This window comes from Melanerpes formicivorus, unplaced genomic scaffold, assembly GCF_026170545.1.
Source record: "Melanerpes formicivorus ecotype bairdi unplaced genomic scaffold, bMelFor1.0.p_v2 SCAF_8, whole genome shotgun sequence".
NCBI classification, from domain to species: Eukaryota; Metazoa; Chordata; class Aves; order Piciformes; family Picidae; genus Melanerpes; species Melanerpes formicivorus.
Genome location: NW_027142360.1, coordinates 22,606,779 through 22,619,765, shown reverse-complemented (window position 1 = coordinate 22,619,765; position 12,987 = coordinate 22,606,779). Strand labels below are relative to the sequence as shown.

The window sequence follows — 12,987 nt, the reverse complement described above, 5'->3', positions numbered from 1 at the left end:
TCTGGGGAAGCAGTATGTCAGCATCTGTAGGCAACTCTTGGAGCAGCTCTCCCCAGGCAAGACCCAAGTAAGAGGGCCCAAGGAGACCCTGAGGGTGGCTGTCACAGGGTGTAGCCAGCCTGACCTTGACAAATGTTCCCCAGGCACACACAGTAATGGATTTTGTGAGTGCATCTGGCATTTTGGCCGCTGTACAGTGCCGGTGGGACACCTTTCCCAGGTACTGTCATGCTTACAAAAACATTTGCAAGCAGATCTGGGTCTAGAAAGTAGGAACAATATCCCTTAAAATAACTTAGTTCTTTGCCTGTTGGCTTGGATTACATTCTCTGCTGACACCTTGAGCTGGACACAGCTTCCCTTGCCAGCTCATGTAGCAGGCCAGAAGGTTGATCTGCCTCACTTCTGCTGTGGACACTAGATCACACATTGGAGATAGAACAAACTGGAAGCTATAGTCATTTCTCTTGGCTGCCTGGCTTTGGTCAGTGACTGACTCCTTTGAAAGTCTGAAGTGGCCAATTTAAGCCAGCTGCAAAACTGAGGTGGAGCACAGCACACCTCCACCTGCCCTGGATGTGGCTGTATCCTGCATCCTGTCCAAGTAGCTCATTGAGGGAGTGTGTGAGCTGCAAGCAGCATGTGGACTTCAGAAGAGGGAAAAGACAATTTTCAGGAGAGTTAATTCCTCCCAAACAAGGGCATCTTGGAGCAGCCTGTCAGATGCCTGAATGGCTGCTTTCAGACTCTGCAAGGCCTTATGCATGTTCTGAGAGTGGAAATCCTTGAGGCACATTAGCTCAGTAGATCAACCTCATTCGCATGTCTTTACTCTCCAGAGGCAGCAGCTGGCCTTCACTTTTTACCATCCAATTTTCATCTGTTTCCAGGTGCCCTGGTAGATTGTAATTTTACCCAAATGTTGTACTTGCACTAGCAGCTCTGTTTGAGGCACACTGCAATGATCCAAGTGTGTACTGTGCCCGTTCTCTTCCCCCAAAACAAAGCACATAATGCTTTAGGACAGCAAAAGCAAACACAGGTATGTTGGCAAAGAAAAGTAGAAGAAAGTGGCCTCAATCCAATACACATAAGCAGCCCTACAGTGAAATCTACTAAAATAGGCCCAGAAACTTGGGTCCAAAGGCTCTGTGAAGCTCCAGCAGTTACTGCCTTCAATTGGTATTTCATGCACATATCTCTGCAGGTATGAAGAATGTCTTGAAAAAACGTGAGAATGAAAGCGTGGCTCTCTGTGAGCCCAGGCACAGCCTGAAACAATAGATCACAGCTGTGAACTATCCCATTTAGCTCAGACAGTTGAAAACCTAATGGTGACAAACTAATGTTAATGCTGATAGGGCTGGCTGGTTGTGAACAAAGTCTTTCAGTCTGAGAGAGACCACAGCTTCTAAAGAGTCTCCACAACAGCTTCTACCTAGAAGAAAAGCAGCCTCCCCTCCACTCCCTCTTCAACACAGCACACTTCAGATGTGGAGACATAGTGAAACAAGCTGAAGCTGAAATTAAAACAAATAAGAGGAACACTTCTGTGTGGATTGTCATATTTAATTCCAGGAAAAGAGAAAACAACAAAAGGGGGGAAAAAAACCCTTAAAATTAATCCACCACAGAATTTCCATGCTGCTGCTGCACAGGACAGTGTATACACAGTGGGTCTGGCCACAATTCATTTATTTACAGGCTATCACAGGTGACACAAAAGACAGTACCTATAACCACTCCAGCAGCAGCAAGCTGCCACTTGCAGTCTTCTTGTTGCTGCTATCCCTGAGAGCAGTGTGTGGAACCTGTTGCTGCTTGGTTGCTTTATAATGGAATGACCCATTAAGCAGCCCCAGTGATTGAGTAACAAATTCAGCATGGGCAATAGAGCCTCACAACACTCAATTCCTTGTGAGTAACCTCACTGCAATACAAAAATAAAGCACAGTGCAAAGCTTCAGACCCTCAAGAGCCTGCCAGTGCTCCCCTGTATGCATGAGCAACCTCTTCAAAATCTTCAGTGTGCAGAGGCCAGCACAAGCAAATGCTCTGTGAGGACAGAATGCAGTGCATGTAAACAAGGCAGTGGAACACACTCTGAACAAGAAACAATTTCTAGTGCTAAGCTTCCAAAGGCCTCAAAAAACCCAACATTTTTCTTCGAATGCAAGCAATAGAAACTCATCAAAACCACACTGATTTACCCCCATGGGCAGAATTTATTCCCAGAACTAACTAACAGCTCATATTTGCTAGCCTAATGGCCAGCCTTCCTGCCCAGACAAATGATCTCATCCTGAAAAACCAGGTTACAGCCAGCATACACCTTGTCTCCAAAGCTCCATTAGTTCATTTCTCCAAAGCTCCATTAGTTCATTTCTTTTCTGACAATCGAGGTGTGGTTTGGGATCATGCAAGCAAGCACTGCTCAGTTCTATTTGTAATCTGTTCCTGGAGAGCTTAAAACATGTAAAAATATAACTGAATACCAACAAAGAGCAGTTGTGCTATTTAAACTAGGCACTAAAGCTATGATGTGGCTGAAAAACACTGAACGCTTTCCCAGCAGCAAAGGTAAAGAAGGGGATAGAGCAACCTCTTTTGTGGCAAAGGCTGCTTTGGTGGTTTGGGTGGATCCATTACCTTTTTGTCGCTCAAGCCAGACACCTGGTCCACGTATTCCTCTTGGATCATGAAGGCAGCCAAGTTGGCAGTGTAGCTGGCCAGAAAGATGACAGCGAAGAAGGCCCACACCGACACCATGATCTTGCTAGTGGTACCCTTGGGATTCTGCACTGGCACAGAGTTGTTGAACACCAGCCCCCACAGCAACCAGATAGCTTTGCCAATGGTGAAAGAGGGACCTCCTGGCTCTGGAGTGATTAAGAAATATGATTCCACAGTGAGCATCTCAGAGTAAATGGTCTGCATTTCTATGCACATATGCATCTTGACTTCAGAGTCAAGAGCAGTATCTATTCTCACACGTGAGAAGAACATTCACAGCTGCACTCCCCTGTGCTCATGACACCATACCTCATCAAAGTGCAGCCCTGGAAAATGACTTTGATAAAACATCCTGGGGCTTCCATATTTGCTGTCTCAAACATCTCTGCTGAAACCTTATGCAAGGGTTTCTTTTTGCATCTCATTTGAGTAACTGAAAGTCCACACATTTCATTTCTGTTCAAATGTTGTCACCAGAAATAGTTTGCTCAGAAAAATTCTGTCTCTTTTTTAGCTGTTTAACAGTGATGTAGTCCTTGGACACCTAGCATCCAGCTGTGCAAAACATGACCTTCGTGTGTGCTCATGGGCCTTAAACTTGTGAAAGCTTCCCTATCAGTCTCATATCCCCAGCATAAGTTGGTTCCATTAGTGGGAATCCAAAGTAAAATTTGCCCAGCCTGAGCACAAGAGGACTTATCAGGGAGAGTGCAGATGCAAGGATCCTGATTCAGACACTGAGAAGACCCTCTCAGAGAGGCATCTGGCACAGTTCAAGGGTCTGTTCCTTTTCCAATGGTGCCAACCTGGCTCTTCAATCTTGTGGATTAGCATCCCGTGTTTTGTCTCCTCCCTTGAATAAGCTGACTGATGCCTAATGCTGCTGCCTGTTAAGGATGGCTCCAGCAGGGCATTTGATTGAGAGGGAAGTTCTGACATTCCTCTGGAAACCCCTGAGCAGTGAATTACAGATCATCTGAAAGCACTGTGTTACTCTAAATACAACTGAAAGATGCAAGGGGCTCGTTTTGCATCATGGGAACTACACACCAAGGCCAAAGCAGAATCATCACCTGGCAAACCTGGAACCTCTAGGTGCCAGGGAGATGAAGTTGCTGTAAGGAGCATGGTTTGGCAGTCCTTGTCTCTTTACATGATGGAGTGATAGCTTCATAACCCTCCCTGTCTGATGTGCCTTAAGACACACAGGTGCAAGGCCTGTAAATCATCAGTGGGAACTGATAGGTGTAAGGAAATCCTGAGAAGTTCCCTCATGAAACCATCCTCTCTCTACTGATCACCTTCTGTGCTTTCAGTTACTTTTTCAGCCACATGCCCAGACAGCAATGGCAGCCTCTGATCCAGATCAGTGACCTGGAATTCTACTGAGCTCTCCAACTTTGAGTACAGAAATAACAACCCATTGTTTAGGGGCTAGATCAAGGCATACCCACCTGAACCTGGAGAGAAAATACTGGTGTCCATAAAGAGGAAATGCCAGTGTGGGATGCAGGGATATAATGTCGTAGACTAGTTCAAACAGAGTCAAAGTAACATCAGCCAGGGTTCATTACCTAACAAGCACTGCAGTCTCTGCAGCAGATTTCTAGATCTCCACATTACATCTATCAGGGATAATATCTTCCTGATCATGCAGTACTCTTCATAATTACTCAGAAATATTGATACTTGCAGCTGCAGTTTGACTAACTTAATAACTGCACAGCTGCACACCTGCACTGAGAATTGCTTCCAGTTCCATATCTGCATTAATATCTCTCAAGAGACACATGGGTTTAATGGTATTTACTTTTGTCTACAGCTCCATGTGGTTAGGATCAGTTGCCATAAAGGCCCTCCACAGCTCCATGTGAAGAGAAAAGCTCTCCACCATACATGTGGTTCTGTCTGCCTGCATTCTCATTGACACCTTTTTTTTCACTCCTCTCTAATTTGATGACATAAATTCACTCAAAGCACTAGACTGGGGAGCAAATGAGTGCATTTTCCAATAACTGTCTCTCTCCCACTACTCTGAACAGACCAATATACCCAGAAAGGTTTGAAGGGCTGATTCATCAGGGGGTAAAGATATGGAGATGACAGAAGGCTCAACTTGCTAATTGTCTTCATGCCAATAAGGGAAAAAAGGATCTCTTAGACTGTCTGTCTATCCTCTCTTTAACTCATCAGGTTGTCTTCTGAAGATTAATACCACAGAAGTAGGTCACTCACTTGTTCTCATCTTTCCTGCTCTTGCAAAATAATCCATCACTCACTTCAGGGAAATGAGCTTCCCACTTTCTCAGTCAGCCTCAGTAAGCCAGAGAGCCAAGTAGGGGAGGGACAGGTCCAGGTGACAGATGTGGAGTCTGGAGGACGTAGCACTATGCTGGGAAGCTGGCAGAGTGGCTTGCTCTCCAGGGGGATGGAGATTGACAGCACTCTCATTGCCTCACAGAGCACAGCACCATGGGCACTGCCAGCACCAGCTACTGGGACACATTTTCCCTTGATGAGAAAAAAAACTGGAGCTGGTTCATGCTTTAGAGATGAAAGGAGACACAGCTCCATCTCCCAAGCCAAGCAAATTATCCATTATACACATCTGCTCTCTTTAGAAACCTTTTTTCCACTTCCATTCTTGCCTCTTTTAGTCTGAACAGAATGCTCAGAGCAGGCTGGATTTGCATCATGTTCAAAGAATGGAAACACCCCAAAAAAGAAGCTGGGATTGGAAAAGAGGGAGGATCATGGCAAGGAGGGACTCCCCTTACCTCTGCCATCAGCAAGGCACCGATTATAGCCCACAGGGCTGAAGTACTCAAAGACGAAGACGGCCACTGCAGAGATGATAAGCAGCATCACAAACATCATCACCCATACATCAGCACTGAAAGGCTCTGGAAAGAAAGAGAAAAACAATGGTGAAAGATCTGCTACACCACCTCATCCCTCCCTCACTACCTTGGCTCTCCAGAGCACCCCAGGGAGACCATGGGGCAAACTAGGCTGGTGACAAACCTAAGCTGCAGTAAAGCTTTCAGCTTGATCCTGGAACGCTTCTTGAACTGGGAGAAGTTCAGTTTCTGTCTCTGCAATGACTGCATTCCTTCTTACTGTTACATTTATGACACACGGCTCCATCTGGAACTACATGCAGCCATTGTGCCATGCATTGATAAAATAAAATGCATTGATAAAAGATTGTTCCCAGGAAGTCCTCCAGCACCATCTGGAGAGAGTGGGGAAAATCAGGCAGAACTGGCAGGGTTTCAGACAGGCACCCAACTTCCAAGATGCTATCAAGCCAAAGAGCATTTCTAAATGTCTGAGGTTCAGCCATAATGAGAGCAGCTTTTTCAGCTCTTCCATTCGTGTAGCAATGGGAACACTGGCTCATTCTAGAAATTTCAACATCCACATTCTGCAAGTGTTTGATCTTTGCCAGGTTTTCTTCTTCTCTAAGCCTGAACAGACAAAGATGAGACTGAACCAGATTAGAGAAACTCCTATGTTTGCTCCGGACTATAGCAAACATTGCTGCTTGCAGTTAAACTGCAATCTGAAACTTCAGAGTTAACTTTACCATTGCTTTTACACACCCCAGCAACACACCTGGGTTTGGCTAAAGGCAAAAGCTCCTGAAGAGTGAGTAGTCATGGAAATTCTACTGGAAGAAGCTAGAAAAAAAAATTCTTTACCCATATAAAGCTATTTCTGTTTGTGAGTGTTCTCAGGATGCTGGCAGAGAGCAGACAGTAATTATATAACTCATATACTGTGTTTGCTGCATCATAAAGCATTTCATAAAGCCAAATAGTAGATACTAGGAAGACATGAATGTCTTGGGGAAATGTACTATCATCTCTGCATTCTCTAATCACCCTCCACTACTGAAGGACATTAGAAATCACTTTATTGGAAGACAGTGTCAGCACAGAAGTGATGGCTCAACTCTTCTTGAAAAGCTCTATTAGATCTCTAGCTTCTACCAGTTCCCCTGTCAAGAAAGAGCCAAGTTAATGCCTTCTTTGCAAATAATGTCTCTCAAAGTGCAATGATTTATTGCTAATTGTTATCACTAAGTACTATGGCATACCGGCTATAAGGTTGGAATCAATTTTCTTGGCCTTGAACATGCTATTAGTCGGGTCACTGAGAAGCTATGTGCTGTAGAGTAGATGGCAACACTGAGTGATCCCATTCTTTGCTGGGACTAGGCATACAGCTGCTGAAAACAGTCTTTGAGCTCCTAGGCAGTGCCTGTTTGCATTTGCCTGGATTTTGCCTGCTTGGGATTTAGAACTAAAACCTCACAGTTTATTTTTATATACCCGTCCCACAGGTACTTCCAAAAAGGAACTTTCAGGCTAAGAATTACAAGCAACCTTCACCTATTTTACTTTTTTTTTTTTGATGAACACTGGGTGAAGCTTCAGTTTTAGATTAAAATGATACCTAAGAAGGCAGAAGGTGAGACAGTTCCATTGCTACGTGACACCATGACACTGATTCCCGTCTCGATGAAGGGCACAGAGAAATCCACCACTTCAGAACGCTCCTCATTAATGGTGAGGGACCCCACAGCCATATAGGCCCTTTTGGTGACAACCTGGTGGAAGGAAAAGAAAAAGTCACACACAAATCCAAGGCACCTCTCAAGCACCACAGCCAAGCCCTTTCTCACCTTCTTGCTTTTCCACACAGCCCTTTTACTCCAGTAGTCCCATTCCCTGTATTGTTTCCATCATCTCTCCTTCCTAATCTTTCATCAGGACACTTTCCTCTTTCAGGAAATCCATAGACATTAATCTTCCCCTCAAAGCTGGTATGTGTATAAAATATAAATCTGCAGAAGTCTTGGGATAAACACTTCATCCACTGAGAAGACACCTTATCTCATTTTCCTGTCCTTGCTTTATCCTCCCTTTAACACTGCAAAGTCTTATTTCATTCTTTATGCACCTTATATATGCTTGAAGCATAATCTAGGTTGCAGCCTCTCTGGTGCATGGATATCACCCTCTTTCTGTGACTGTGAAGGCCAAATTTATGACACTACAGAGGACAATAATTAATTGTCAAATAGGAAAGGTAAGTCATGGTCAGAGTGCCACAGTGTCAGCGCAGATTAATTCATTTGTATTGAGTCACCTCTGCCCCTACCCCAGAAGGGGGACCAATAATGATAGAAGACCAGACCTGACCCATGTCACCCCACCCATGGATGAAGCCCTCCATGCCCTCCCCCTTCGCTGCTGACCTCTCCAATCATTCCATTCCACGTCCCATTGATCTTTTTCCCATGCTTGCCATTAGTCACCAAGTAGAGGTCATAGGTAAACTTGACAGACTTTGAGATTTTCTTGAGGATGTCAATGCAGAACCCCTTGCAACATTTCTTCATGTAATCTGGCTCCTCATCAGTTTTGTTCCTGAATCATCACAACAATAATGGGTTAAAAAAAATGGGGGAAAATCTCTCTTAATTCCTTGCTGTTGTCAACATGCCCTCCCCCTCCCACAATATCATGGGTAGAACTTCATTCATGTTGTCTGTGCTGGAAGGTGAAGGGATACACCAGGATGATTTGCCCAAAGGAATTAGTCATGAATGGACACGAGCCAGGCTGGGCAAACTGAGGTAAGCTTTCCTAAAAGACTTATCAGGGTATGATGGTATAGGCCCCAAAGATTCTCTGTGTTCTGCTGAAAGAGAAAGCTCAACAGGAGGAGAAAGAGGCAGGGATGCATACTCAGTCACTATGCGTTTTTGGCAAGGGACCGTGTTCCTCATGCAGGTGCCGCTGAGGGGATCCACATTCTCCACAATGACGAACGGAGCCTCTTCCAAGGTCACAATACTTAGGTGATCGTCCTCACGTTCCTCAGAGTCAGGATACAGCTCAAAGCGGGGCCACACATAGTACTTCATCTGCAGCTTTTTTTCCTTCCATTTCCCCACCTGTGGAGACACAAAACACAGAAGATTCCCAGCTGCTCCATCTCTCCGCATCAACCACAGCTCCTGCAGGCCTGAGCAGGAAGTCCTGCACTGGAGTACCCACGTAAGTTGAGGACATTTCTGGAGAGAAGGCTGTGACTAAGTGGATTCAAACCAGGGGGAAGTGGAGAACAAGAAAGGTGTTTGGGTTGACTCATCCCTGTGATGGTCTCACCCTCTGGGAGACTGAGTGGTTGACCAGGGGATACCATCACCACAGTTGAACAGGCACCACATCTTTCAACTATCTCAGCGAAACAACAGGAACAGCCTCCTGCAATGTTGACTTCAGCTGACTTGTCACATTAAAAATGAGATTTACTTTTTTTTCCTACTGAAAAAGAGGAGAAATATAGGCAAATGCCAAAACAAATGTCATTTTGAAACAGAGAAATTGAAACACTTCACTTAAAAAGGTCACTATGGAACTTCTTTTATTTTTTCAGAAGTCTGTCTTTCTTAGATTTCAGTGCAATTCATCAAACAGATTCATTTTAGTCAGGCTGAATTTCATTCAGGAATAACTCCTTCTCTGGAAAAAGATTGCCCATCCCTAGTCAGGACTGAGTTCTTCCAGGAGACATGCAACTAAAGAGGGAGATTGCCTGCATTTCCAGGAACATCTTCACAGGAGATCATCGTACAGAGGTGTTTGCTAACAGCATTCCTTACTAAAGCCTTACTGAAATACCTGCTCTGTCCTTTCATGATGACTTGGTTACATCCCTTAGCTAGAAACAAGGAACTGCTCTGTGTTTCTGACACATGAATAAGAAAATCCAAGAGCAGTTATGATCTTCTTTTTTTAACCTTTTTTAACCTCTTTTTCCATATATTGCCATATATTTAGATCTTTTCATTGACCATTTCTTAATAAAACAGAGGTTCTCTCTTCAGCAGTCAGAAAAGGAAGGTGAGCCTCAGTTGCTTTGTACCTAATGCCACGAATAGGAGTTGTTTTGAAGCTACTCCATTCCCTGAAGGGATGATACATGTAGCACACCCATGGTAGACCATTCCTTGCAAAAATTCCAGAAAAATCAAAAAAACCCTGAACATCATCTATGCTTTCAACTAACAAAGTCTGGCCTTTGTTCTCGATCCCTCCCCATCACAGCTGACACTAATTAGCACCTTGGCTGGCAGCTGAAGCTGAGAGGGCAAGAAACTAAGTGGGCTTTAGAAGTAACTTTCCCACATGATCCTCAAAGAAAGCCCTCCAGGCCAGGGCTGAGACACATTGACTTGACGGCAGAGGCAATGTGGGTGTGTGGGAAGCTTGCAGGACTGTTCTTAGCAGTGTACCTACCTTGGTGGATAAACAGAAAAGCTTCATTCCACTGCAATTCAACACCCCTCCACCCCTCCCACCACCCTCAACTTCCAGTAATTTATTTATTTAAGTGACAAGACAGGAGAGAGAAGCACTTATTAGAGGCTCATTAGGTGTCAGTGGTTATTCTGTGGAACTCAAAGCCCAGCTGGGTTTTGGCATTTGAGAGCAGCCAGAATTCACATAAAACACTTGTCACCTTCAAAACAAACAAACAAACCTTTCATCTGGCCATGAAAAAAAAAAAAATGAATCAATCCACTCTGAGGGGCTTGTGGAGGGAGAAGAAAGGCAGAAGAAATCACCCAGAGACAACCACCTCCCCATCCATCCCTGCAGCATGAGCACAGCACCCCAGTGAAGCCAAGGCAGTGGGTTTTCCAAGAAGGAGGTGAAATCTCTGAGCAGATGATCTGACCCTCACAAGGGCCTTTACAACAAGCAGTGGGGAACAAAAAAATGTCAAGGAGAGCTTTCCTCCACACATGGAGTTACACTGCTTGGACTTGGACTGGCAAGGAGGCTACACAACTATTTTTCTTATTTTTATCTCTTTTTTTTTTTTTTGGGGGGGGGAGGGGAGATGGGGATTTTATTTGTTTGGTTGGGTTTTGGTCATGTTTTTTTCTATTGTTACTTGAGTGGGCAGGAAGTTGTTTTAACTTTCAAATACACTTTGAGCAGAAGGTGAAAGGTGGCTGAGCCCCAGGCACTGGTGGCCCCTTTTGTCCATGAACATCTTGTTTAAGGCAGGAACTAGGCTAATATCAGAGGCTGGATGCAAACAGTGGATGGGATGGGATAAGATGGGATGGACCAGACCAGGTTGGAAGAGACCTTTGAGATCATCGAGTCCAACCCATCATCCAACACTATCTAATCAACTAAACCATGGCACCAAGTGCCCCATCCAGTCTCTTCCTAAACACCTCCAGTGATGGTGACTCCACCACCTCCCTGGGCAGCACATTCCAATGGCCAATCACTCTTTCTATGAAGAATTTCTTCCTAACATCCAGCCTAAACCTCCCCTGGTGTAGCTTGAGACTGTGTCCTCTTGTTCTGGTGCTGGTTGCCTGGGAGAAGAGACCAACCCCCACCTGGCTACAACCTCCCTTCAGGTAGATGTAGACTGCAATAAGGTCTCCCCTGAGCCTCCTCTCCTCCAGGCTAAGCAAGCCCAGCTCCCCCAGCCTCTCCTCACAGGGCTTGTGCTTCAGACCCCTCCCCAGCTTTGTTGCCCTTCTCTGGACATGTTCCAGCAACTCAACATCTTTCCTAAACTGAGAGGCCCAGAACTGGACACAGGACTCAAGGTGTGGCCTAACCAGTGCTGAATACAGGGGCAGAATGACTTTCCTGCTCCTGCTGGTCACACTGTTCCTGGTACAGGCCAGGATGCCATTGGCCTTCTTGGCCACCTGGGCACGCTGCTGGCTCATGTTCAGCCTACTATCAACCAGCACCCCCAGGTCCCTCTCTGCCTAGCTGTTCTCCAGCCACTCTGACTCCAGCCTGTAGCAATGCATGGGGTTGTACTCCCATACTCACCCAGGGTCTACTTCAGCCCTGGACTTCCCACTTGTTGACCAAGCATCCTAATTTATCATCATCTGTGCCACAGGCTTCTGCAGCGCAACCTCAGCCCTCAAGTAACTGAGCTCAAATCCCCCAAATCAGTTCAGTGAAGTCTCCAGATAAGCAAGATAACTGCACTCATGAGGCTCAGAAGGGACCAGTGATTAAGATGCTGCACAGAGCAACCCAGACTTCAGCTCAGCAACATTAACTTATCATAGAAATAAGTGGTTGATGAAAGAGACATCTTGCAGAATCTCGGCAGCACTTAGATATCACAGTAATAGGCATGATATAAACCCCTGAGTGATAAATTAGATCAGATAGGCAAACTCAACTCGTAATTACCCAGAAGTTCTCTGGGACAGAAAGGGGAGCCCATAAGGCTGTGTGCCAGGCACATTTTATACTGTTGTACTACAGAGACAGCATTATGAAATTAGGATAACAATGACACTCTTGCCATAGCCTCCTGCATGCTGAAGCACCAAACCTCCACATACAGTAGTCCATATCCTTTCTTTATTATCCCAATAAATTAATTCTAGATTGTCAAAACAGGGAGAAAGCCAGGATGTAATGGAATGTCCTGACCTAAATTTTGAAATCAACTATGGAGTATCTCAAGAACACACACAAATGTTACACTTTGTTGCTAACCTGGACAACCAGGCATGCAATATACCTGCAGGTGTGTACACACATGAATAAGCAAAGTCAGAACAGCATTGTGATGTAAGAGGGGGAAGACTTCTTTACATGCTCTTGTATGCAAGGCTCGAATTTATATGCATAAAGAAGAGAGGGCTTAGGGAACATGTGGGCAAGGACAGTAAAAAACACCACACATATAGAGGATGGACACAACACAAGAGAAAGAAACTACACATGTGCATCCTGTCCTAGGTAATCTGCCTTAAAGGGAAGGAGCAATCCAATGTGGGGATGGAGGTTACCCACAACAGAATTAAATGTCACAGACTTGTCCAGGTAATGATGCCTACTCTTAAAGAATATAACCTGCCAAACGGTGTAGAGCAAAGCATTTCTAAAGAGTCAGGGTATTTGGTATTAGCAGCTTGTGAACTGTTATTACTTGGGTTTTGCTCAGTGCTTGCCTCAGCAAAAAGAGAAGAAATAAACTATCCCAATCATCCTACATATTTGTCACCCTGCAGTTTGAAGAACCACTGGGTGTTCTCCAATCAGAGTCTACTCATCCAGACTCCCACTAGGAGCCCTGGAGGGTCATATAATCAGCAAAAGCAAAGACGGTAGCAATATTTTAAAACTCCTTTCTAATCATTTTCTCCACCCCCTGGGTATGTTCCAGCAT

At 44.9% G+C, this 12,987-nt stretch overlaps 1 protein-coding gene across 5 annotated transcripts in view; it reads right to left on the bottom strand.

Annotated features, from left to right (window-relative positions):
- GRIN2B (glutamate ionotropic receptor NMDA type subunit 2B) overlaps nt 1-12,987 on the bottom strand; it is a 294,512-nt gene that overhangs the window by 27,437 nt on the left and 254,088 nt on the right. For all 5 annotated transcript variants that reach the window (XM_068142627.1, XM_068142628.1, XM_068142629.1 and 2 more), the window contains 5 exons: nt 8,493-8,701; nt 8,000-8,171; nt 7,195-7,348; nt 5,511-5,636; nt 2,650-2,879 (listed from right to left, as the gene is read on the bottom strand). In XM_068142627.1, the coding sequence (XP_067998728.1) occupies nt 2,650-2,879; nt 5,511-5,636; nt 7,195-7,348; nt 8,000-8,171; nt 8,493-8,701 (891 nt within the window). The remainder of the gene's footprint in view (nt 1-2,649; nt 2,880-5,510; nt 5,637-7,194; nt 7,349-7,999; nt 8,172-8,492; nt 8,702-12,987) is intronic.